Here is a 26803-nt window from a genome sequence, read left to right as displayed (position 1 = left end):
GCTTGCTCTAATCAACGCTTGCATCTTTTGACTCTCCGATGTTCCAAACAGGTTTTAACCTAAGGGCTTTTGAACTGGCTGTTACCTCTCCCTAGAAATCTCTTTTCTCTTGGAGTTTTCAACTTCAGCTCTTTCTTGGGGCCAGCACAACTGCCCTGTCTTGGAGAGGCTTCCTTTGACTTCTCAAACCATTGTTGGTCATGTGTTGAGACAAAGGCCTGTCTCCAGTCACCGTCACAGAGCCCTGTCAAACCATAGCACTACCACAGCTAGGTAAGTTGTTGATTATCTGCGCATCACATTTCTCTTAAGCTTCATGAGAGCAGAGGCTCTGCCTGCTCTGACAATCATTGTATTCTAGGACCAGGGCCAGGGCCCTGGCTCACAGGGGCCCCACTTACATCACATTGTATTATTTGAAATTAGTGGTTCTCAATGTTGACTGCCTGTCAGTGTCACCCACCTGTGGGGCTTAAAAAAACACAGATGTGCAAGGTTGACCTGAAAGATTCCAATTCATTTGGCTTGGAGTGATACCCTTCAATTAGTCTCTAAATGCTTGATCATCAAAGACTCAGGAAAACAAAGAAAGATAAGCTTTCCACAGCTTCCAAATTTGTGGTTGTTCTAAAGACTTTCTATATTTTATCCTGCAGAAATGAAATTATCCTGCAGCAATCCTATATTTTATCCTCCAAAGTCTACTTAAAGACTTTGTATATTTTAAGTTCTGATCTCATGCCCTTAATCCTTGGGACTGTCACAGAGAGGGAATAAGAAGATCAAACATGAACTTACCTTAGCCACAGAAACATCTGGGATAGTTCCAAAGTTTCCTTTACTGTTTCAGTAATGTGAGAGCTTAATTATAGTTTGAATGTTGAAACAAGTTTGGGTATGTTGCCCTGTAAATAAAGGAAATGTAAATAATTATCATCTGGGCTTCTGTCTCAATGCAAGACTGACAATCGCCAAATTATTTTCAAGAAATGTACTACATGTTAGATGGTTATTTTTCTGTTAGCTTATGTAAAGTGTGTGACATTGAGTAATGTCCTTGAAATAAATGTTTATGTTATCCATAATAGGTGCTTTGGTGTTTATCAAATTCCATTAAAATTGTACGACAAATTTCCATGAAAAGAGAACTTTCCTTTTTTCTTCACATTTGTTTATTTGATATCAGACTTTATTCTTAGAATCCCCACCTCCCTCATCATCATGGTGTCTAAACAGATTTATAAGTCTGACCTGCTGCCCCCTGATTTTATATGTGAGGCACAGAGGTGAGAGTAAGACTCCTGCTCGGAGCCACCTACCCAGTGAGTGGCAGATGCAGCATTGGGATTCCTCCCCCTTAGTGACAAAGGGGTAGTCGTGTTCCGAAATCATTAGGCAGGAAAAGAGAAGCAACAGCCTGAAAACTATTCCTGGCCAAGCCTGTGCAATTAATCAGAATAATCAAGTGCCTCGCCCACTGAGGAGCTCCAGAAAAGATTTTCCCAACTTTTTCTAGACCAGGAGGAACTACATTTAACTTATAATCTAAAAATATACCCTAAAACAGACTCATAACTGTGCTTGCTGATCTTATTTCATCTTTCTTACAGCTTGCTGGGGAAAAAAAAAAAAAAGGGCTGCTGCCTTTTCCTTTTAACACGCCTCGTGATAGGAGCAGTCTAGAGGGGTCCCTCTTCCAGACTAAAATCTCCTTTATGTGTTATCACTTTGACCTTCTAAGCCCTTGAATCATTTTACTTTTTGATCTTGGTAGGTCTGTTCTCTTCATAATCTCTAATTAAGTGGTTCTAAACAGCACATGTCTCTGCCACTCCATCCAGTTCTGTCTAGAGGGATATGAATCAAGTCCACATGCTCAGAAATGCACAGAATGTAACTGTCCTTATTTTTCTGCATTCTCATTTTCATGTCTCTTTTGAGTTCTTTTTCTCCCAGGGTGAACTGGAGAGAAATGTTTGTCACCCAAATCAGGAGACACTCCCCTCTTTTTCCCTGCCAGGCCCCAAAGGAAAGACTTTCTTGAGTGTAGGTGTATGACTCAGAACTCTAAGAGGCAGAATAGTTGGAAGAATTTTTTTAAATGAAGTCTGTTTTCCACCCAAAGTAAAATATAACGTTCTAATCAGTTATGCAAACTTGTTATTTCCCAAATAACATATAATTTAATAGTTTCTTAAAGTTAAGCCACACTTTGGAGACAAGAATGTTTGGGGTGCTCCAATGAGTACTCTCAACTGAGCTGTACCCCAAATATTATAAAACCTTGTCAAGTTGCTTTTCCTTCCGTTTTAGCGGTCAGGATTCGGATGGGTGGCAGGCACTAAGTGAGTGAGAGTGTGCGGAATTGGTGACGGGGAAGAGCCCGCTGGGAAATGAGCCCACTGGGAAATGAGTCCACTAAATCTCAGAGATGGGGGCTGCCCTGTTCAATTTTTAGAGTCTGAACAGAGGCATTTGGGTGTTGACCTGAGACAGTAGTCATCAGTGTCTCCAGAAATAAGGAAATAAAAGGAAACAGTAGGGGACATCACAACAGCATGGTTAGCAGCAGTCACTGCTGGTGTCCACATGAGTGAGGCTGGCAGGAGCCTCTGCAGCCCTAGGTCAGCGTGAGTCTGGCCCAGGGATCCGCGAGCCCGGGGCCCTCTGCCTGAGCCGGTGCCTCCAGTTAAACAAGTAGGTGTCAGGCTCTGGGAAGGTCAATACTGCCAAAGCCCTAACAGGAGCTAGGATTATGCCCAGGGCTCCACACCCAGACCCCGGCTCTCTGCGCTGATCTGCATGTGATCTTGATTGTCTGCTTTGTTTGCTTTGCTTTTGCTTGAGCGGGGAGCTCAAGGTCTGTCCGCCTTTAGGGACAGAAGATCTGCTCTTAGTTTCCAGTGGATCCTGGACACAGCAGAGGCAACCCTAGAGGCTTGCAGCCACTGCGAGGCACTGACAGTACTTTAAACCCTGTAAAGCAGTTTGAGTCTTTTGTGTCTGTTGTCTTTGAAGGCATCTTGTGTAGTATTTGAAACACGTAATGGCTGGGTTGATAAATGATTTTTCAGTTATTTGCTGGAGATAGAAAAATCACAAAGTTCTTTATTTTACATCTCTACTCACTTGCAGTGGCTGCCCCAGTTTTATGCCTGTACACACATGCTTGGATGCATGAGGTAAGGGAAATCTATTTACAAACACATGACCGGCTTTCAAAGCGGTAGGTCCAGGGACATGCTCAGATGACAAGTTGCCTGAATATAGAAAAAGCAGGGGAACCCAGAGACCAGTTTCTCTCTGTGAACATCAACTTTCTCATCTATGAATTAGGGCGAGTGATACCTCACCATGTGAATTAACGTGCATCAACTCCCTGACCTAGTGCCTGACCCCTGCCACTCCTCTCCCAGCAGCCGCAACTGCGGACATGGGGCTGCCCTGTGCCCCAGCAGAGCTTCCTCAATGGTTCTCAGCTGCGTTTGGTTTTGCCCTGCAGGGGACATTCGGCGACGTCTGGAGACAGTTTTGGTAGTCCCAGCCAGGGGAAGGGTACTACAGGTATCTATCTGTCCGAGGCCATGTAAACTACTGAACATGCGACAGTGGACAGGACCGTCTCCCACAACAAAGAATCCTCTGGCCCCAAATGTCAAATAGTGCCAGCGTTGAGAAACCCACCTGGCTGGAAAGTCATAGCAAAAAAAGGAGGTTGGCTCATTTTACTTCATCCTTAGGAAAAAGAACATGTTAACATACTAACATGTTAACATAACATTACTGACCTCTTCTGGCACTTAAAGATACAGACAACATATAGAATCTAGACATTGCTGTGAAACTAAATCTGATTCTAAAACTTTTCCTTAACAGTAAAAGTGTTTTTGTTTTAATTTAAAGAAGCAATCCTAACTACTCAACTGGCTTATGGAATGATGGATTGAAGGAGCCAAAGCTGAATTTTATTGATTTTAATTTTTACCAATAATATAACCTAAAAAATGTTTTGCTAAATTGTGTGATTTACTAAATAATTACTGATGTTTTCATAACTCATGAAACCAAGAAAAAGTCAAGTGTTAAAATTTCGTGTTTGGATACTTATTACAATTCAAATGAAACTATAAGGGGAAAAGATACTAAGTTTAACTTGCCTTAAATTTACAAGTAAAATGTGCCAGAATTGGAGTACCTATATCACAAAACATCAGAAATCAGATGTTGAGAAAAATTTAAATGACTTAATGCTCTTAAAGAATGCTTTGGAATCATAAGGTGGTTTTTAAAGCTCAACTTTCCTTGGGTTTCCACTTTGTTTTATTGCTAGATGAAGTCTCCCTAGTTCTGCAGTGAGTGGTTGCCACCTAAGCGCCAGGTTGGTTCACCTGGGACACATTGCCCTGTTTTATAGCTGCTAGTCTGTGTTCAGCTTCTGCGGTGGAACCTTTCTAAAAGAACATACATTTTAAAGCCACTAACTGTTATTTAAACTCTTTTTTCAGTCATTTTATTCGAAGACTGATTTTTTAGTTTTGTTTGCCACCAATTGGGAAGGATTTTAAAAGCGATCTAGGACGCTTCCTGCTTCTATGTTTAGTGTGCCATAAATTCCACTAATAAATTCCTAAGATAGTTTGATCTTTAAAAAATAATAGTTCTAGGTTTAGTCATTTGTCAAAAATGTGTTGAAAATTGATTATGTGTATATGAAATTGTACTGGCCACAAACAGATTTAAATACATATTTTCTTTGAAAAAATTTGCATTCAAAATATCAGAAATGTTTTCACAAAATGGAGACGCATGATACACAGTTTCTCAATAATTCAACATGACCTAATTTTTATGTGTTCCTCAGTTGTCATTTATCCCCAGTGGGAGCTTGGGGGTCTGTGACTCCTGATTGCAGTGGGGATGTGAGCAGTGTCTGTGAAACACGGAGAATGGGCACTCTGAGCCTGTGTGTCTTCCTTGTCCCTCCCCTACTGCTCTCCAAAGACACTGTCCCCCCAGCCACCTTGTAAAATCTGGACCCACTTTGCCTGGGTCCAGTTTGCTTGCTTTGTTAAGATTTCTTCATACACATCCTTTCATGCACTCTATATTTGAAATAAAAAGCACCTTTCATGATTTAGAAATGTGCACTTGCTTCCCATTGATACCAAAACTGTAAAGTGAAATGAATTATTTAATCGTCGATACGCTTATTGTATATATATTGTCCTTTGACGATCACATTGACAAAGCTGAAAAGACTCATCTATTCCTTCTGCTCTTATGTGTATAAGAACCTATCTTCTCTGAGTATGGCTGAAAAAAAATGGCCCTTGATTTTGATTTTTCATTGCAATTTGTAGGAAAGTTTCTCTTCCAAAACTCTGTGACACTCTTGCTCAGAAAGGACTCCCTGATCCAGTGATCCTTCTTGGTTTTGCTATTTTCTTGGACATTTTTGGCCGGAGGTTCCAATAATTCTATTATATGCCACAACTGTGCTAAGTGCTGGAGATTCAGACATGATTAAGACAGGGTCCCAACTCTTGAAGAGTTCGTGGGTAAGGACGAAGAAGCACTACGTCCAATGTGACGAGTGCTGGAACAGAACCAGTGAGAACGGATAAGACACGTACACGAGGAAGCAGTTAATTCAGAGAAAAGCTTCGTAGGGTAGGCAACATTTGGTCTGGGCTTTGAGGATGAAGCAAAGTTGGACACATGAAGATGGTAGGAAAGGGCGTGACTTGGCAAAGGGTAGCATGAGCAGAGGGAAGAGAGCAGAGAGGGCCTGGTGCTCTGAGGGTGACTGGGGAGCTGGGGGAGGCTGCAGAAAGGCTGGAGAAGGGCTCTGCCCAGTCGTGATGCCCTGCTAAGAGGGTTACTCTATTCTGTATCCCGTAAAGAGCCACCCGGGGCTCTGCTGTGATGTGACAGACCAGCTTATCCTTAGCTGGGGTGGATATGATGCAGGGGCCCCATGGAACCCAGCTGGGAAGATCTATACTTTTTTCTTAATATACACTTATTTTAGAAAATTTGAAGAATACAGGAAAGTAGACATAAATTTAAAAATTGCCTATAAATTCACTTCCCAGTAATATTCCTTTTTAAGATTTTTGTGAATTTCCTCATAGTCTTTTTCTATGCATAGAAAATACATGCAATTTATATAATATTTGAAACAAGCTTTGAAATTATAGTTTTGTATGTTTTTAAATTAACATGATAGTTTGAGCTTCTAATGTTATCATTGTTTTTCTAGAAAATGATTTTTTTTATTATGCAGAATGTTCCTTTGCATAGATTCATATAAAATGTATAAATAATCCTCTATTTTTGGACATAACATATTTCACTCTTTTGTTGTTGTTAGTCTTCAATATTTGCCTTTAACATAGTTACTAAACATAGTTAACATTGTTAAAACATAATAATATCACATCAATGATATTGTCTATTTGTTCACAATTCCACTGAAAAAGGATAGTGATAAATGAATGTTGATTGACCTGGATGGAAATGAGGCATTCACCTTGATGGTAGTGAGAGTAACTTGAGTTAGACATTAGAAAGGACTTCCTTACTATAACAGTTGTGAGGTGGTGTTTGTGACATGGGACTCCTGAACCTAGTCTTATTTTCTGGATATTTTAAAAATAAAAAGCCAAGAATTTAAGTAATATCTTTCTTACCAGAATCGACTAGGTTGGATAGTATCTTATGCTACTTAAATTTCTGTAATCCTTTAAAATTTTGTTTATATTTAAATTGGAATTTAAAATAAAATTTTGAAAAATTTTGACAATTACATGCTGTATTGGTCCATTCAGGCTGCCATACCAAAAATACCATAGACTGAGAGACTTAAACAACAGAAACTTATTTATCACATTTCTGGAGTCTGGAAAGTCCAAGATCAAGGTGCCGGCAGACTGTGTGTGTGCAGCCCACTTCCTGGTTCATAGATGACCGTCTTTTTCTCTGTCTTCACGTGGTGGACGAGGGAAGAAAGCTCTATGGGGTCTCTTTTATAAGGGCACTAATCCCATTCAGGAGGGCTCTACCCTCATGACCTAATCACCCCTCAAATGTCCCCATCTACTAATATCATCACATTGGGGGTTATGATTTCAGCACATGAATTTGGGGGCACACAAATATGCAATCTGTTGCACATGCTTATTGTAACCAGCCAGGTAATACAGAGGAATGTAAAGCAGTTCATCTCTTCCCTAGCCAATCTCACCCTTCTGCATTAACACTTTTGGTGTTTATCTTTTCTCACCGTTCTCAGTGCTCTTATAAACACATGGACATTCCTGTTCACATACAAAAGGTATTTTTGTTGAGCCAAGTACTGTGTGCTGGTTATTAATCCCGAGGGAGGAGAACAGTGTGCACCAATCCTAGGAGAGGACTCCAAACACTTCTGTCCATTGTATCATGATATTAGAGTTGCCAAGGAAAATACAGTGCAGTCAAGCACCAGATGGATCAGTGCTTCACTTACACAGAAAAGTGAGCAAGGGCAGCCTCAACAGTGTGCCTCTGTCCTGCATGGCCTCACGTCCCCTCCCTCACCCAGCAGCTGACTGGGGCCATTGACCTCATTCTCCTTTCTACCACCATAAGCAGCAGAGAGAAGTGACCTCAACCCCACCCCTCTGGAGTGTGAAATACTGAAAGCTGGGGTGCACCTGAGGGCCATTGGCACACAGGCTTAAGCAGAGCAAAAGAGCACTGGCTAGGCCTGAGCAGGGGAGAGTCCCTCACAGGGTGGCAAGCTCTCTATCTCTTATTCAGGAGGGGTTCCAGGCCCAAGGCCCATTCTTATTCAGCCAAGTGGGGGACCAGAGACTGCCTGCTTGGGATTGCCTTCCCCAGGCATTTTCATTCCTGTCCCCAAATGGGTCCCCTGCCAACGTGACCCAGCAGCAGGCTTTACACATTTAACAGTGTGCCATGAAGAGCCCTCCTGGTCAGTGCATGTCGATCCAGTTCATTATTTTTAATAACTGAAAAGCAGTACACAATGTGGGCATCCCGTACCTGTTTCAGGTGTTTTCTTACTGATGAGCATCCAGGTTTTTTAGTTTTCTACCACTACCAACAATGCTGCGATAAATATTTTATACCTATCTTCTTAGGTCTCCTCCTTTTTTCCTATAAGACTGCTTCTCAAGAGTGTGGTGGCAGGGTCAGAGGCTCTCCCCGCCAGCTGTCACAGTTCAGAAGCCAGTGAGGTCATGGAAGACCCATTTCTCCACAACCCGGCCAACACAGGCTGGCCTCCAACGTTTGTATTTTTGCTTATCTCTCAGATGAAAAATGGTACAACTTTGCAATTATAATTTGCATTTTCCTTATTGCTAGTAAAGGATGTCTTCTCATATTTTATTTAGTTATTGCATTTTCTTGTGTATGTCTTGCCTTAAATTTTCCTAATTCTTGAATATTTTATTTCTGCTAAACATTCATGATTCAGAAACACATCTTTCTCTCTCTCTTAGCCTTTATTTTCCTACTCAGATTTCAGGAGAAAAGGAGATTTTCTCCTGGACATTATCAAGAGCAGCTGTTTGAAATGCTAAAGATTTGATAAGTGAAACTGTGAATGTTACTGAACTGATGGCTTAAAGTCAAGGGAAGATTGCCTGTACCTCTGAACAACACTTTTTAAATGATCAGGCCTTCAAGTCTGGCTGTGGTACCACTAGGCTGTATGCTAACATCATTCTCTAACCCTCACCATAGCCATAATGTTGTGTAAGGACTAGAGAGCTTCAAAACCTTATTTAAAAAACAAAACAAAAACAAAAAACCTTGAGTCAATGGAAGTCTTTCTTTCTGTTTACTTCTTTCTGTAAATATGCCATGGGGAAAAAAGTTCTATTTGGTTCTTCTTGTGTCCACAGAAGATGTCTTCTATTGCAAAGGGAATGGTTTTACAATTTTTCCTGAACTCGCCCTGAAGAATGACATAGCCCTTTACAAAGACCCATGATCACTCAAGGAATGACCAAGGGTGATCTGGAGTGTAGCCAATCCAGGTGCAAGCTTGTGTCTGTCTCCCTCCCTCGGGGGTTGGAGGAGAGGAGAAACTGGTCCCAGGGCCCTCGGCTATAGCATAGGTATCTCAGGTTGACTCATCAAATAAATGAATGGAAAACTCAATTCTCAAGTCTGTTTCTGAGGTGTAAGAAGAAGGAAGATGGGAGAGGTTTTTTAAATGAGTGTTACTTTCTATTTTTTTGAATTTGCTTGAATAATTTATTACTCTGAGCTTTTCTTGTAATAAAAGTGAGACTGTCTTCTTTTTTGTTTGAGGCAAAAATATATGGCTGAGTGTTAAATTTGGAGGGTTTATGCTTTGTCAGTTTCAGTTTCCTTTTCCATAAGTTCCATGAGAGGTAAATTTGAATATGTGTATATGGGGCGGGGGTTGTGAAACGAAGATGGGGATACAGAGAAAAAGATGATCTAAAGGTTTAGATGGTCTACCTATTTTTGATTTGTCTGTACACACTCCTGCCATAGTTTTATTTTTCCTCATGTATGGAGAAGTTTATTCAGAAAAGGAAGTTCCTGGAGTCTATCAGGACGATAAACTGTTTTCTGTTTTTCCATAACTATTTGTTTGGTTTTTTGTTCACAAATTTGTGGCTGTGTTTTTATGACTTCGTTTGGGGTTGTTTTGGTCTGAGTTGCAGATTTATCCAGGGCGCATCTATTGTGTGGGTATCAAATTTTGCCTTTCAAGAGTCGCAAATAGTGGTTTGAAATGGGAACAATATCCCAAATGCCTTAATCTTCTACTTGAAATGTAGGCAGTTGGAGAAGCCAAGAAGATTCTCGATAAATATTTTACATCTTTTAATTGAAAATTACCTTCGTGTTTTTTTTCTGTGATTTTGAGTGTGGTCACTGAAATGCTTGTAACCAGCAGAAGCCATTTGTGTGGGTAGGACCAGGTGACCTCGTGTGAGGAATAAAAGCTCAGGGCTGAGCGGCTCACTCTTGGGCTGTGGTTCACGTTGGCCCCACGGGAGTGAAGTTCAGAAGCAGCCCCTGGAGGAGCACATCCACCCCATCAACTGTAAGGAACTTAAGCTTCTCTATTTCTGGCTTTCATTTCAGAAAACCCAATGTCTTCTATTCTTGTTCACTTGACCCACTTATAAAACATTTAAAAAAATTTTTGTACAGTATTCACAGTTAACTAAAGTTTTCCTTTATTGGTATATTCTAAACAACATAAATTAACATGGAGGTTGGAAAGCATAACACAGCTATGTCCTGGGTGATACGAAGAGACGCATTACTACTACAAATAGTTCCAGGTATACATCAATTTTCACCTTATTGGGATGTTGTATAAGAACCTGCCATAGGTGTTTTCTTTTACCAAATGTAGTTAGCATCCTAGGGTCACCCATCATGTCTTGAGGATCCTAATTCATCCAATCTTTCTCACTTTATTTACTTGTATCTTTTTCAAGGAAGTAGAAACTTAGAATTGTTTTATCAAGGAATAGAAAAGTATAAACTCAGGGAGAACACTGATAGAATGAAAACTGGCCTCTGGCTTAATGCAGTCCTTGAAGGGACTAGATGCAGTGACAAAAATGGAGTGATGGTACCAGGACAGCTGATATACTGATGTGTGCTGGTGCTACTTCGCTGCCACGTTATTTACTACTTCTGTCAATGGCCATTGCGTTGGTCGTAAGTCTTGGTGATTTTGTCTTCAACGCTACAAAAAGATAGACGCTCCCCTGACTGAACATCAGATTTAATTGATAAGCTTTTGAGTAGTACATATGTAAGGTCATGTTAGCTAACTAAATGATTCCATAAATAGTTACGGAGCACCTAGGGTTAACAGGGAATGAAATTCCTCATAATCCAAAGGAGAAAGAATGAATCATGTGGTTGAAATACAGAATAAATGCTGCAATGCCTTGAAATCGTCTAACTCTCTCTGTTCTTCCCAAATAATCTTTTGCTGCTCATTTGATTTCTCAAGTAGATTTTGCTCTGAGAAAATAAAGAGCACAGAATTACCCATAAGGAATTTGGTCTACCTGGCAAATCAACCTCCCAGAAGATTTGTTAGTAGAAATTGTCTTCTAAGAGGTTGATCACAATGTGAAGTATCAAAGTAAAATATCTGGACCTAACAAACCCCAGATGACAGCGTGGACTATGACATCTCTCAGATATGCAGCCAACCTGGGGATCTCAGCCTGCATAGTCTTACACAGTAATTAAATCTGTGTCTTCATGCAGTGATACTTTCTGTAATGAGCCCAGTAAAATGATGCCACAAAGTAGGCCACTCCCATGGCCTGGGGCTGTGCCACTGTAGCCATAGAGTGAGCAGGGCCTCTCCGTCCCTCAATTTCTCACAGCTCTCAGTGCCTTCAGAAGCATCCTGCAGTCATGGGTTGGGTGTGAGACCAGGGAAGCCTTGGGTGAATGGGGCCAGTTCAGGCTAGCTGGCATTCCTATCCCTGGAGATGAGTAAAAGTCCTAGTCAGACCGTCATCACAGAAATGGTAATTTGGGTTTACATGCATCCCTGATTGGTTCGAGCTCCTTGAAGACAGGCTGCCCTTCAGCGCTTCACAGTACTTATGTATTGGGTGCCATATACTTTCTGCTAACTTAAGCATTCTGTTGAATTTTGGTGGCCTCATCAGTACACAATGTACTTAAAAATCTTCTATCAAACATATGTTTCCTTTTGCAGTCAGAAGACAGCCACCTTGTACATATGGATGAATGAGAAATGGAAGGAAATACTTTGTTGATCTCTATCTGTAATAGGATGTCACTTCCATCCTTAGCCAAAGTTAGGTTTTGACCAGTCACAGATTTTTCTTTGGAGATTAGAGTCTATTTTAATCAGCATCTAACTATGTGGATTATCACCTACACTGCATATTTAAAAAAAAAAAGTGGAAAGATGGAGTGTAAGTAATTTAATCTTCTACAACCTCAGGAGCATCTTCAGATACAATACTTAGTAAAAAGCATAGTCTCTTTATTCAGCTGATTAGTGCATTTTCAGGCTGAGCATTAGAGTTGACTTTTTTTAGCCACATTATTAAATGACACCAAAGCTTTAGGAAACAATGCTATTAATAGTGATGACTCATGTGTGCTTCATATTTTAAGAAGGATAGTAAACTTTTACAGGGCAGTGTCTGAAATATTTTCTTCATAAACTTGTTTAACTGTAATTATAGTAATATATAAGATTATGTGTTTTACTGCAATTTATAATGTAAGTTATAACGTAGCTTATACTATATATAATATTTAGTAGTAAAATATAAAGTAATGTATATCATAATATAGAAAGCAAAAAAGCCAACGTTTTGGAGTAATTTAAGGCACACAACATGTGAACTTGTTATTCTTGTTGGCAACTTGGTGCGATTCTTGGAAGGGAAACTGAGGAGGAAGCAGGCAGAGGCTTTCAAGAGAGATAGGGTGGCACAAAAACATAGGCATGACTAGAACCCAGCTGAGGGACACTGCATATGGCAGCCTGGTGAGTTTGGAGGCCTTGGTGGGAAAATCATAGGCAGGCTGGTTGGAATCATCACTTGTAGTCAGCCGTGGAAAGTTTTGAATGCTAGTATAAGAATGTTCAAATGTAAACATCCATTTAATGTTTAAAACTGGGTTTTGACATGATGATAGTAACATGTTCGTAATATTAATTTGAGTGTTGTGTAGATTGGGTGCTGGGGAAAGAGACTGCAGGCAAGGAGATAAAATTTAGCTAAGGGAGAGGGGAGGGTATAGCTCAGTGGTAGAGTGTGTGCCTAGCATGCACGAGGTCCTAGGTTCAATCACCAGAACCTCCATTAAAAATTAATAAATAACCAAAAAACAACAACAATAACAGCAAAATTTAGCCAAGATTTTAAATAGTCTGAGTGTGTAGTGATAAAAGCCTAAATCACAGCAAGCAGTACTGTGTCATAGCAATGAACGTTAAAAAGGATGGACAAATGTGATAATGCAAAGATATAGAAAAGGCATCGAGAGTGCTGGATCACTTGATCTTCTATTCTAGGGGATTAACTTAATAAACATTAGTTGAGCAACTCCTATATGAGAGTGCCTGGGAGAGGAAAGCCCACTCTGGGGTCTTCCCAGTGTTCAACAGTGGGGAGGCTGCATATATGAAAGCTGCAGACTGCCACAAGTAGCAGCCATGGTTTATGTGTCTCCCCCAGTCTCAAAGGCTAGAAATAGGTTATCCCAGCCCTGGCAGAACCAGTTATAAAATCTATTGGCGTGTCTTGCATTAGGGTTCAAACCTTGATTTTAGGATGTGGAAGTGCAAAGTTCCCATTATATTGTTCTTAGCATTTGAAGTCTCTACCTAAACTCCAGGGCAACAGGGAAAACATTTAAAGTCTTATCTACTGTATATATGATTCAGTAATGGGCTCGATTCAAGTTATTGGTAAATGAATGAAAAGAGTCCAATAAGGGAGGTGAATAAAAAATATTATTTTGGGTTTTTTTTTTTGTGGTAGATTTAGTAAATCTGCTGAAGAGATTCTAATATATAAACTTGTTTTATATCTTTAATTTTTACCCCCCCCCGAACTAACGTGTATTAGTTTTTTGTGCACTTAGAGATAATCATAAATCCAGCAGTAATGATATGAGCGCAATAGTTTTTCTCTTAGGGAATAAATGGAGATATTTTGAAGTTTTACGTTAAAAGAATGCCTGAAGTTATTTTTGCCAAACATCATGAGGAAAATATAATTAAGTAATAAATATTACAGTCTTAAATTTATTATTTAAAACATGGTAAGTTTTCATTTAAGCTATTTTATTGCATTATTTTTTATTAAGTCCTAAGATAATTTTTTACTCATTTTGAAAATACACACTTTTCTTTCTTTGCTTGGTTACATAGCCAGATTTGTTTGTTAATTCCTAAATATGGTGCACACAGACCTACATGCAAGATTATTTTGCCATTTAAAAGAAGTTCTGTAGCTTTTGTATGTTTACCAACAATTTAGGATATGGTCAGTGACCTGAAATCATAGTTCATAATCATTTTAATTCATAGCTGTCTGTACTGTTTCAGTCATGTGCATGAAGCCACAACCCAAGCCATTGGAGTGCTTGACAGGATACAGAATCATTATGTTGCACACCAGAAACTAACACAACATTGTAAATCAGCCATACTTCAGTTTTAAAAAGTATGTTGATACCAATGGGTGAATTCATTTCAAGGTCATGGGAGACGCCTTAATCCAAACTCACTCCTGAGTTATACTTGCCAACATTTTGTTTACTATTCTTCAAATGGTTGTAAGACAAGGAAGGGCATAGGCTTTGGAGTTACACTAGCCTAAGTTAGAGCCCAGTGACTTGTGACTGAGCCAGACTCTGAACCCAGGTCCCATGAGTGAGGGTCCCATTAGCAAAGGCTGAGACTGGCCCACAGTGACTTCTCAGCTGGATCTGGTTCCGCCCCGTACGCGGGACTTAAGTGAGTCGTCATTGGTTGATTGTAGGTATAGTGAACGAGGGCATATGGTAGCATTTGACAAGTACTTGAAGACCTTCCTGCTCCTCCAAGATGTCACCTGGCCAATGGAGAAGCACAGTTCCTGCGTGAGAGTCAGACCTGTGGGCATTTGTTACCTTTATTAAAACAAATCTATATACTTTGTTGTATATAAATAAAAGCAAAATGGCTGTCTTTAGGCACAAAATACTCCAATAGCAGGATTGCAGAATTTATTCACACTACATCTCGGTGTATATACATGTGCTCCATTTTGTTTTTTAAACCTGTACTTGACCTAGACCTATACCCCTACTATCCTCAGGCTTTGGGTAGTAGGGAAGAAAAATAGGTTTCATCCATTCAAATGCAATCATTTTAAAGTCCCTTTAAATAATACTCAATTCCTCAGTGAAATGACCCTCTAGCTTAGATTTTTCTATTTTCAGCTCCCCCTTTCCCTTGTCCCCGCCTGGTATATGGAAGCAGGAGGGCCCATCCCTCACAGCTGCAGCTGCTCCGGGTCCCAGAGCTGCGTGTTTCCACATCCGAAGTGGGAAAAAGTTTTAATACTTTTTTATCTCGAGCTTCTTTTGGACCACCCAGGGAGGTTATGAATTCTCAGAGGGAGCTCTTTTGGTCTATCCATTCCAAACTGAATGTCAAGACAGGCGATCTGCCCAGTAGATCCCTGAGGGGAGTGAAGGTATTTATTTCCGGGTCACCTTATTCTTAGGATGTAGCCCTGTAGGGAGGCAGGTTTATGTAGGGACCTCACTGGAAACTACTCTCCTTGGGTGGCCTGGGCTTTGTCCTCTGCCCCTGCACCCCATGGGACAGAGAAAACCAACGCTGGGATTCCTCTGGGTGGCAGATGTAGAACTAATGAAGACTTGTTTTGTTTACATCTCTGACTTCCCACTTCCACTTGGTTTTTTGATTCTTAGTATTCTTTACTTTCTTGGCAGCTCATCCCACATTTAGAAAGATTTCTTTTTTCTGGAATTTTTAGTTGTAGGAGTATCTAGTCCTCCAGACTGTAGAACTAGAAGTTGGCTAAGTTCATTTATTAAATTGCATTATGTTTTATCCATCTTACCTAAAGGTTTGTTGGAGACAGAACCACTGCACGAAAGAGATGAAGACACGGTAGCTGGTGCAGATTTCTCTAGCATGCTCTCTGAGGAGGAAAAAGAAGAGTTAAAGGCAGAACTAGTTCAGGTAGGTTTAGTAATCTTCCTATTGTTACTATGTCTGTCTCTGGATTTTGAGAAATATTAATAGTTTGATATAAGTTCCATATTACAATTATGTTGTCTTTCACTTAACAAAATTTAATAAGTGATATGTTGCAAGATGATTCCTTTTTCCAGGGTATTTTTGTAATGCTAACAGTCCATTACTCATTGGTGGCTGTAGGAAAACAAATGGTTAAGCTTCTTAAACAACAATAATTATTTGTAAATATGCACCTCTTACTCTTGTTAGTATCATAATGCAAGGGGGACCATAAATCACTTACTAACCTGATGGAATTCGTACAAGACCTTGGTACAGATACAAGCTGTTTAAGAGCCGTTCTTGTTTTAGGTCAGCAATTTAGCTCAATAAATACTATGACATGATTTATTTTTATAACAGAAAAGTCAGTCATAGAAGCAACTGAATTTATTAAGTTGATATGTTCTTTGTCAGAAAAACAGAGCTCTAGGGGTAGAGAGGAAAGCTGCAATGATCTTGTGCAGCTGCTGTGGGCATCTGGACCTAGAGTTGAGGAGGATGCCTGGCTCGTCATGAAGACGGCTCTTGGTTCAAGCCATTTGTTCGCAGCACCCAGTAACCTGTGAACACTTTGCTAAGCAGCATTCACACTTTAGGAGAAAGGGGCAGGAGAAAGAGAATTTCTCAAGTAAAATAAGTGGTCGTGCAAGAAGGAGAGACCCCGCTCTGAATCCTTGGCTCAGTGGGCAGGAGGCTTCTGGTCCAGCTGGAAGCAAGGCTTTGCCTTCCTTCTGCTCTGGCCTCCTCTACAGGCTGGAGACAGCTTTAAATTAAGCTGCACCTTATCCTCCTCTGGCTTTGCCCACTCCAGACTCTCCAACCTCTGTGGTTCTGATAGTGTGTGTTTATGACAGCTCATAATATTAAAGACTTTTCAGGTGCTTTCACAGGACATGCTCTAAATTAACTTCATGATAAAGTAAAAGAGCAGCTTGTTCTCCTAGAACAGCAGAAATTATTTCCGTAAGGACAGTGTGTCAAATCCAGTAGTCTGGCTCTTTAGCAGGGCCTGTCTGTGGCCACTGATCCAGAACCACCTCGTTTACTTCAGATTGGCCGTTCCTGCCAGAGTGCACAGACCAAAGTCAGCCTTCACAGAGAACATCCTAGCTCCACATTTTCTTAAGGCCGAGAACCCTGGTTCATGACCTGTTCATGTTAGCTATGGTGTCCAAAGATTGTGTTCTGCAGACTGGGGTCAGCCAACTGATTCTAAGCTGAAAGTTAACTTCTTCACTGTTATTGTCTAAATTTAAGTTTGTACCTAACCTCTGTAGCGGAACAACTTTCATCAAATGACTTGATTTTTCTGGGTTCTGTGATTACTGGGTTATAATACATATGTAACCATATATCTGTCTATAACCATATATATAACCATATATACATATACATAACTATACATATATAGAGAGAGAGCCTTTTTTTTTTAACAAAGAGATGTTTTATTACCATTGTTATGGCAACGCGTCCCAGGAGGGGACCAATCCTTAGCACACAGTACCGCGCTGCAAGCAATAAATCAGAGCGAAATGATTATTGTACACAGTGCAGACAAGGGTCACCCCAAACCTCAAACAGAAGACTGAAAATCACTTTACAAAAAAGTAAATAAGAATAACACCCATTTTTCCTACTTAAAAAAGTGCCAGCCCTCAAGTGGCAAAGCATGGAAAGACAAGGACCCGGCCCCTCAGTAGCCCCGATGCTTGAGGGGCGGGGCCCACCCTGGCTTCTAAAGATGATTGAAGCGTCCCAGATCTTCATCTTTTGTACTCCTGTTCTACGATTCTCGCACTCTGCTAACTTCTTCAGCCTGTCAGCCTCACAGCCACAGCCTCCCTCCGTCAAAATGTTAAGACCACAGACTCTCCCTTTGTAAGGCTTAAATCTGAGTGAAGAGTGAAGAGACCAAACACCAGAACCTTAAAAAGCCAAATGGTAGTGGAGCCAGTGCCAATTTAGGAAAGCAGTCTTACCCCCAACCCCTTTAGAGTTATACTTCTAAATATACGCAGACACTCACACACACACACACATACACACACATACACACATACATACATATATATATATATACACATACTTACATCTGTGTTTTGTGTGTGTGTGTTCTGTATTTTCTAAACTTTCAACAATGAGTATGTGTTACTTTTATAATCAAAAAACAGTAAGCCTTACTTCTCAATTGATGCCCCCATAGAATATTTAAAAAAACAGCAGTTTTCGCAAATTTTTGTCTCATTTGACCACGTTAATAATCTTCCAGCATGTCTCATCCTTAAGACTCTTTGAGCCTGACTTCTGAAAAATAACATTAGACTCCTTGTTTCTGTGCTCAAGTTACGAGGATTGATGTTTTCATCCTTTAGAAGGCATTAGCCTCCATGCCTTTTGTCTGTTATTTCTGGATTCTTAAGAGATGAAGGAATGCATCGTGCCAAAGGTGGCAGCGTGACTTCCAGAGGCCCTGGGCACCCTGTGTGCCACAGGCCCAGCGAAAGCAAAGAAAGTGTATCTTTGCTGTTTTTCCTCTTCACATTTACATTTCTTCTCCCTCTACCTCAGGCCACCTCTGCTTTATGCTCTTTCTTTTTTTAAATCCACTTTCTCCCTTCTACAGTGCCTGTAGCTTGTATAAGTACCCCTCCCCCCCCCACACACACATACACCAATCAGATCACACATGCATTCAGACTGCCTGAGGTGCTAGGGTTTCATTGTATCAAGGATACAAAGCACATCCTCTCAGCAGCCCCACAGCTGGCTGTACGAAGAACTGAGAGGTCTGGCTGACCTCTCAGCTTCTCTGCCTCAACTCTCTGCAGACATTCTCCCAGGGCCCCTAGTCACAAGCAACTCCCCTCTCTGTGTTTGAGAGAAGATCCTTCTGGGTGTGTTAGCCACTTGGGTAACAGGGCACCTCACAGCCTATTTGATAATAATTTATATTTTTATAAAAATGCTATTAGATTGCGTTTTTTTCAAATTAAAGTATAGTTGATTGCAAAGAAAATCATCAAACCACCAAAAGGAAGATAAAAAGAAAAAGGAACAAAGAAAAAATACAAAATCAACTGGAAAACAAGGTTTAAAATGGCAGTAAGTACATTCCTATCCATAATTACCTTAGATCGCTTTTGAGTCAGGCAGTCAGTTGTGGCCATGATCCAGAGCGAGAGCTTTGTGTAGGAGGCCTTCTTACCGCTGACTGCTTTGCTTATTAAAAGGGGTCTCAGGCTGTGCCAGGCACCCTGTGTCCTCCTCTGTGCACTCCTCTCCCTAGTTTCCTCAGATTGTCCTACTGTCTGCTGGCTGTGCTGGATCCCACCCTGCAGCCCCACGTGGCTTTACTTGGCCCTGTTTTGTGGTTTATATCCCCACGAGGAAGCCCTCAGACCTTGGGCGAGTCTGCACCTGCATTCAGCCCCACAGCCAGCATGCTGTTGTGCATACCCGGTGCTGCCCGTAGGAAGGCCTGTGCCCGGCAGGGGAGACATAAAATAAGCCAGTACTGTCCGAGAGGCTGCATCCCAGACAAAGTCTGCATTTTAAAAGAGGAACCTGTTATTCACACGCTTTGGTCGTGAGTTTGGTATTGTGGTCATGCGATATGTGTGTTTTCAAAAATTCCTTCAGTGTGAGACCAGTATCACCTCTGATCTGGTGCCGTGGCTTGTGCACAGAAGGAGCTCAATTTAAGACTTAACAATTACCTCGAATCATTTTATAGCATCGACAAATATTTATGTTTGTAAATACTAGAAATGGAATGTGTTTTTTCTACAAACCTTGCCAACACATAAAGAAATACTATTTTGTTTCAGATATTTGTTCTCATTAGTCTCACCGACAGCTGCTCTTAACATCTTTTTTCACGGCTATTCTGTGGGGTTTTTTTTTCCCTCTCTCTCCCTTTTTAAATAAACTTGCTCAATATGTCCGTACTACTAACATCCCGCTCCCACTTTGATTTCGCTAAGCTGCATTGTATGCTTAGTATTCCGTAATGTGACTTGGCTTTTGAAAAGGATGAAGTGTTGGCATCAGTACTGTAAATTTATGATTATATAACAGTCATGCACTGCCAATGTCCCCTAGATAAAAGGACTCAAGAAAAATAGCATTAAGAAGAGTAGGAAAAATACCAGACAGCAGTATTAAGTCAGCAGGCCTTTTCTGGATCTTCCTTGTTCCTTTGGTGTGTGGTTCCCCAAGAAAAACACTCAGTGCCCTCAAGCCACCTGTCTCTTAGGCTTACAGAGTGCCCTAGGTTCTTCCTTCCTCTCTCAGATTTTTTCATCAAGACTTTCCTTCTTTCTGGACTGAGCTAGTGAACAACCAAAGTCTTCATAACCAAGTGTCTTATTGTAACACCCCTCTGTATTAATCAGGGTTCTCCCGGGAAACAGAACCAATAGGAGGTACATATGTATGGAGAAAGACGTTTATTGTAAAGACTTGGCTGATGTGATTCTGCAGGCTGGCAAGTCCCCAGGTCTACAATCAGCAAGCTGGAGACCCGGGGGAGCTGATGAGGTAGCTCAAGTCCGAAGGCCTAGGAAAAGCTGATGTTATCATTTGACTCTGAAAGCAGGGCAGAAAAAAACAACAAGCAAACAGAAGGACAAAACAATGTCCCAACTCAAAAGCAGTCAGGCAGATAGATTTCCCTTTTACTCAGGGGAGGGGCAGCCTTTTTGTTCTATTTAGACCTTCAACTGATTGGATTAGGCCCACCCACTTTGGGAGTGCAGTCTGCTTTATTCAGTCTACCAATTTAAATGTTACTCTTACACAGACTCACACTCACAGACACACCCAGAATAATGTTTAACCAAATGTTGGGGCAACCCATGGCCTGTCACACCCTCCCAGATATTATCTACATTTTAATCTTAATTGTTCCATACTCTTAGCCAAAGCAGGGGTAACAAGGAGAAGAGGCAGGACTTGAAGCAGTGTGTACAAGAGACCAAATACTCTTAATCTTAAACACCATACTGATAATTAATAGTTTATGAAAATACTTCTCTTTTCTGGATTTCAGTTAGATGTTTTATGTCATACAGCAGATTAAATAGAAAAGTAAATTTTCAGTTTTCTAACATAAATTTCATATTGAAGCTAAATTCATTAGTCAATTTATAATTTTTGCATTTTTATTGAGATAAGTTGATATAACAACATAAAATTAGCTATTTTGAAGTGAACAGTTCAGTGGCATTTAGTACACTTACAATGTTGTGTAACCACCACCTCTATCTAGCTCCAGACCATTTTCCTCACCCCAAAAGGGAACCTCATACCCATTAAGCAATTGCTTCTCATTTCCCCTTCTTCTCTACTGCCATCAGTCTGCATCCTCTCTCTGTGGATTTCGCTATTCTGTGTATTTCAGATAATGGAATCATACAATATGTGATCTGTTGTGTCTGGCTTCTTTCACTTAGCCTAGTGTTTTTGCAATTCATCTGTGTTGTAGCATATATCAGTACTTCATTCTTTTTTGTGACTGAATAAGATTCCATTGTATATATGCAATTTGTTTATCCTTTCATCCTCCGATGGATGTTTGGGTTGTTTTAACCTTTTGGCTATTGTGAATAGTGCTGTTATGAGCACACATATACATGTATTTGTCTGAGTACCTGTTCTCAAGTCTTTGGGGGCTATACCCAGGAGTAGAAGTGCTGGGTCATATGGTGATTCCATGTTTAACTTTCTGAGAAACTGTCAGACTATTTTCCACAGTGGCTGAACCATTTTTCATTCCCACCAGCAGTGTACAAGGGTTTCAGTTTCTCCACATCCTTGCCAACACTTAGTTCCCGTTCATTCATATTTAGGTAATCAAGTTTAAATATCAAATTTTGTGCATAAATATTTATCCTACAAGGAGATCTTCTATGGGTCAAGAAAGCAAAGAACCAGACATTAGTTTCTAATGAGGACATGATTAATTTAAAATTAAAGGACAAAAGATATCTTAAATACTCTAATTAATGATTTACCTGCACTCCAGCTCATTCCTAAATGAATGTGATATGGCTTATAGAGGTACTTAAAATGTAGTATTTGCATACTACCTGCATCAGAATATCTGGAAATGCTTGTTAAATAATATATGTAGACTGGCCCCATCAAATTTGAGAGATTAGAACCTCAGGGCATTAGAAAGGGCCTACTTCTGGAATCTGAGTGACTTTTATATAAACTGAAGTTGAGAACCACTGGTGTAACTAGGCCAAAAAAATCTCATTAGTCAAATAAGGAATTGAATCTCACCAGGGTAGTCACTTAAAGCATTTGTGATTAAAGGCCTTTCTGCTGTGACAGGACTCTCTGCTCTTCAGAAAGAGATGAGATTGGCCATTTTCAATCTTGCAGTTTAATATAATTTAAGATCATCTGTTTTCTTCACCTTCTGGGATTTGTTTAATAGATATTTTGGCATATATTTAGATCACTGCTAAATAAATGAAAGCTTTAGGAGGTATGTCTTATATTTTATCGAAATGGTGAGAATTTCTTCATAGAATCTGAGAATAGACCCAACTGAGTAACTGAGTTGGTGTCTCCATCATTAGAAGTATTTTCTCTAGAAGTGGCTTTTAACATATGCTTTGATTTTTAAATTATCAGACGTGGGGTTTTATATTTCTTTAGGATGATGCTTGGTAAATTGGTCACTTCAATGTTTCTATCACTTTTTTGGGATCAAGGACTTCGTTGGAAAACTGAATCCTTTACCCACTCCTCCTACCCCCAAATAACTAATGAATATTCCATTGCCTCCCCTAATTTTGAATAAATATCTTGGGTTCCATAGATATAAAGTTGAGACCATCAAGATGTTTAGCTCTTTCTCCTCCTCTACATTTTAAATTTCTTTCTGCAAGTTAAAAATTTTCCCATTATTTTTGTTACACATTGGAAACTACAGTAATGCCTGGTATAACTACAAAACTAGGTTCCCAGTGATTTCAGCCACATGGTAGTGCAGCAACGTGGACGAATCAGATAGTCTCACATTATTAGGTTCAGTGAACAGAGTCAGGCAAGAATGAGCATGAACTGTGTAATTCAATTTATATAAAATTCCAGAAAATGCAAACTAAACTCTTGTGAAAGAAAAATCAGTGGCTGCCTTGGGAGAGGAGAGAAAAAGGGAGGGAGGAATTACAAAGAGGAACTAGAAAACTTTTGGAGGTGGTGATATGTTCATATTTTGATTGAGGCAATGACTTCGTAGGAGTACACATATATCAGAACTTACAGATTGTACACTTTAAGTGTGTGCAGTTTATTGTATGCTAATTACATGTCACTAAAATTGTTAAAAATAATATTCAAGACAAATCTCTCCCTTACATACATTCTCTCCTCTTTTGTTCATTCCCTCCTGAGGCACGAGCTTGGCAAAACCACCAGGTACACTAGATGTGGCTGGCAAAAAAGAAACAACACTCTTCAGAGACAATTAAAAATAAGTTGTTTATAAAACTAGGCATATAGTAAAAAACCCAATCTTTTGTTCAGAAGTTATATCTGTGTTTAATTTTAGAAAAACATTTGGAAGATTAGAAACCAAAAAATTAAGCAGTAGCTATTAGTAGATTCCACATGATTTTTATTTTCTTTTCATTTTTCTGTTTGAGTGAATTATTTTACAAGAAGGAGTGATTACTTTTAGAATCATTAAAACTAAAAAACAATCTATCTTCATTTTTAAATATTAGACTATCTTCTCTACAGGATGTGTTTGCTAAGGCCACACTCAGGCCGGCGTAAACAAGAGGGTGCAGAGAGCCTTCGCTGGTGTGTGTTTCAGCTGGTCTGACCTCTTTCCCCATCGTTTTCCCTCTACCTGTAGCTGGAAGACGAAATTACAACATTACGACAGGTTTTATCAGCAAAAGAAAGGCATCTGGTTGAGATAAAACAAAAACTCGGCATGAACCTGATGAATGAATTAAAACAGAACTTCAGCAGAAGCTGGCATGACGTGCAGACCACCGCTGCGTAAGTACATGGACTGAATATCTAAAAAGCCACTCAGCCTTCCATCTTGCCTCTTCTGTTTTATTTTTTTTTCTGTGAGGTTGATTTGGTCCTGGTGGCTAGGAAAAAATCATTTCTCTAGAAGTAAAATAAGAAATATGAATAATCATTAATATGTTACATGATGCAGACTCTATCAAGTAGCTCCATGAAATCAAACTTTTTTCACCAAAACTCTGTTTTCACTCAGACTACTTTTATGGAGTTGCATAAAGTTATTTCTCCTAAAAAATTATATATATTTTTTTAATATTTGTTAAGTATATATATTTTTCCTTATGTTTTCTCATAAAATTCTAATGGGCTCTTGCATTTCTAATATCTAGGTGGGAAGCAATTTTTGTCTTTGCTGGTACTTTTCTCCTGAACACAGAGGGGCCTGGTGGTAAGAAAAGGCACCCGTGATGGACAACAGTTATTTCAGTTTGGCTGGGGCCGGCTTTGCCTGCTGGTACCTGAGGACTGAGATTTAAGGCGTTAGTGAAGGTGCTTTTTGCATGAGGATTTCAGTCTAAGAGGAGCGGGACGTCTCGCACCGTGGTTCTCTGAGTTTCTGTGTAAAGGAGAATATTCTCTCCACCTACACGAGCCTAGCAGTCCTATATGCTTCTGTTCTCGTGCACCCCAAGAGCACATCCAGACAGGTCAGGGCACAGCCCAGAGCAGGGCGGGCTGGAGCCAGGTTGACCATCAGTGTATCTCCAGAGGTGAACCAACCTTCCCCAACCTGATGATGACAATTTTGGAAAAAGATACGAAACTACACGTTGGTGTTTATCAGTTTAAAATATATATTGCAACACCATATGAACAATCTCCTGTAAATTCAGGATAGCTGAATTTTAGGCACTGAATTAATTGAGCGTATGTCAGCAGTTTGGGTTTTTGTCTTTGCACTTTGGTGACCTATACTTTGTTTGGTGGCCCTGACAGCATGAGGCTGAGCCATCTCTGATTCCCTGGGTTTGAAGGCATCTGTATTTAATCCAGGTTTGGGGCTTCCACTCACACTGATCTGAACTTCCTTCTGGGGCGTCAGAACCAGGCAGGATCTTTCTGCTTGGCCTCCCTGACCACACTGGGGGGATACAAGAACCCAGTGGAGGACGGGGCCGTTCTGGCTCTTTTGTGGCTGAAGGGAGGGAGGGAGCAGGGAATACTGGGCAGAGGGTGTGTCCAGTTTGCCCTGGGTCTGAAGGGCCAGGGCTGGAACGGGGCGGTGGGGGGAATGATTCATAGTTGCCCTGAGCCATGAAATTAGAGTGGGTGAGTTCCAGGAAGGCCTCTCACAGGGGAGAATACGTACTTTCTGGTTTTCCCGTGTTTGAGAAAACAGATTGGTTTTCTAGTCAGGCAGTGTGCTTAGTTTCAGGCTTTTTGTTGAATGACTAAAACAGACTTCTTCCCTGGGGTTATTGAGTGTAAAGTCTAGTCAGGAAAACAGAGCTTTGTTTTTGTTTATTTTACAAGATGTTACAAGTAACGCGATCCCGAGAAGTGGGAAAAGTGGTGTGAAGGGAGACACAGGGTTTTGTGGGGATGTAGAGCAGGGGATGGAGATATTTAGATAGAACTCTGAAGACAATTTGGAGTTTAGTCAGGCCACAAGCGGCCAGAGGAGCATCCTAGGGGAGACAGCTGGTTGAGGCTGGCTGAGACAGCTCCTTCTAAGGAAAAGCCATTCGTTACTGAGCGCTATTGAGATGGAGGAGAAGGGGCAGGGGCTGTTGCACGGGGTCTTGTGATCTGTTTATAATAGTTATTTTTCAACCACTGGCAATAGAAAACTGTTAAGGGGTTGTGACAGCTCATCCACTCAACAAGTGTTGGTTGGTGTCTGCTACTAGGCACTGTTACCCAGAGGTAATCTAAGCCCTCAGGATGTAGGGCTCAACAAGATGGACAGAGCTCATAATCTCTCTGACTGTTAAAAGAGCAAAGAGCAAGACACAAGCAACAAACCGATGAGGAACTGTCAGGAATTGCTCTGCTGAAGTGGTTATGGACTGTGACTTGCGGGAGAGAGTAGACGCGGATTTGATTGAGTCCCAGTCAGGGAAATCCTGTCCTGAGAGGTTTCTTTGGGCCGAGACCTGAATGACAAAAAGATCTGGCCTTGGGATCACCTGGGGAAGAGCTTTCAGGCTGAGGGAAAAGTTGCTCCAAAGACCCCGAGGCAAGACCTAGCTTTGCAGGTTTGCGGAGGCCAAGGAGAGCGCTGTGTCTGGAGTGTAGTGAGAGGAGATGCGGTCTGAGCCTCTGTGGCCTCCCAGACCAAGGGGAGGAGTGAGGATTTTATTCCAAGAGTTTTGGATGCCGTTGGAGAATTTGCAACAGGAAGTGTCTTGTTCTGATTCACCTTTGGAGAAGAACACACTGGTTAGTTCATATAATATAGGTTGTGGAGAGGCAGGAATGGAAACCAGAAAGTCGTTTACGAGGCTTGAAGTAGCCCAGGTGGGTGATGACAGAGTCATGAACAGACTGGGGACAGGATCTGAGGATGAGCCAGTGGGACTTCCCAGTGGTTTGGAGGTGAGGGATGAGGAAAATAGAGGAATCTAATGTGACTCTTAGGTCTTTGACCCGGGTTACACATTGAGTATTGGAACTAGTTACAGCAGTCGGGGTATAGCATTGTGGTGAGGCCCATGGGCTATGGACTCCAGGTGCTTGGTTTGAAATCTAGCCCCGCGGCCTCCATGAAATAAGGTCCTATCAGTACTGTCACAGGAGGTGAAGATTCAGTGAGTGCAGAACGGCGTCACTTTGTAGACCTGTTTGCTATTCTAGGAAACAGGCCTGGTGGGGACACCCAAGAATTCTGTTTCGGCTGTGCGCAGTCTGAGCTGCCCAGCAGAGAAACAAGTTTGTGTGTGGAGAGGGTAATGCAGAGGAAAA

The 26803-nt window shown here is 40.8% G+C and overlaps 1 protein-coding gene across 6 annotated transcripts in view; it reads left to right on the top strand.

The window, feature by feature from the left end:
• Nucleotides 1-26803, top strand: part of TPD52L1 (TPD52 like 1) — a 78123-nt gene that overhangs the window by 32753 nt on the left and 18567 nt on the right. For all 6 annotated transcript variants that reach the window (XM_074368409.1, XM_074368408.1, XM_010965511.3 and 3 more), the window contains exons 2-3: nucleotides 15663-15778; nucleotides 23715-23863. In XM_074368409.1, the coding sequence (XP_074224510.1) occupies nucleotides 15663-15778; nucleotides 23715-23863 (265 nt within the window). The remainder of the gene's footprint in view (nucleotides 1-15662; nucleotides 15779-23714; nucleotides 23864-26803) is intronic.

Source organism: Camelus bactrianus, chromosome 8 (genome assembly GCF_048773025.1).
Source record: "Camelus bactrianus isolate YW-2024 breed Bactrian camel chromosome 8, ASM4877302v1, whole genome shotgun sequence".
NCBI classification, from domain to species: domain Eukaryota; kingdom Metazoa; phylum Chordata; class Mammalia; order Artiodactyla; family Camelidae; genus Camelus; species Camelus bactrianus.
This window is presented reverse-complemented; position numbering and strand designations above follow the sequence as displayed.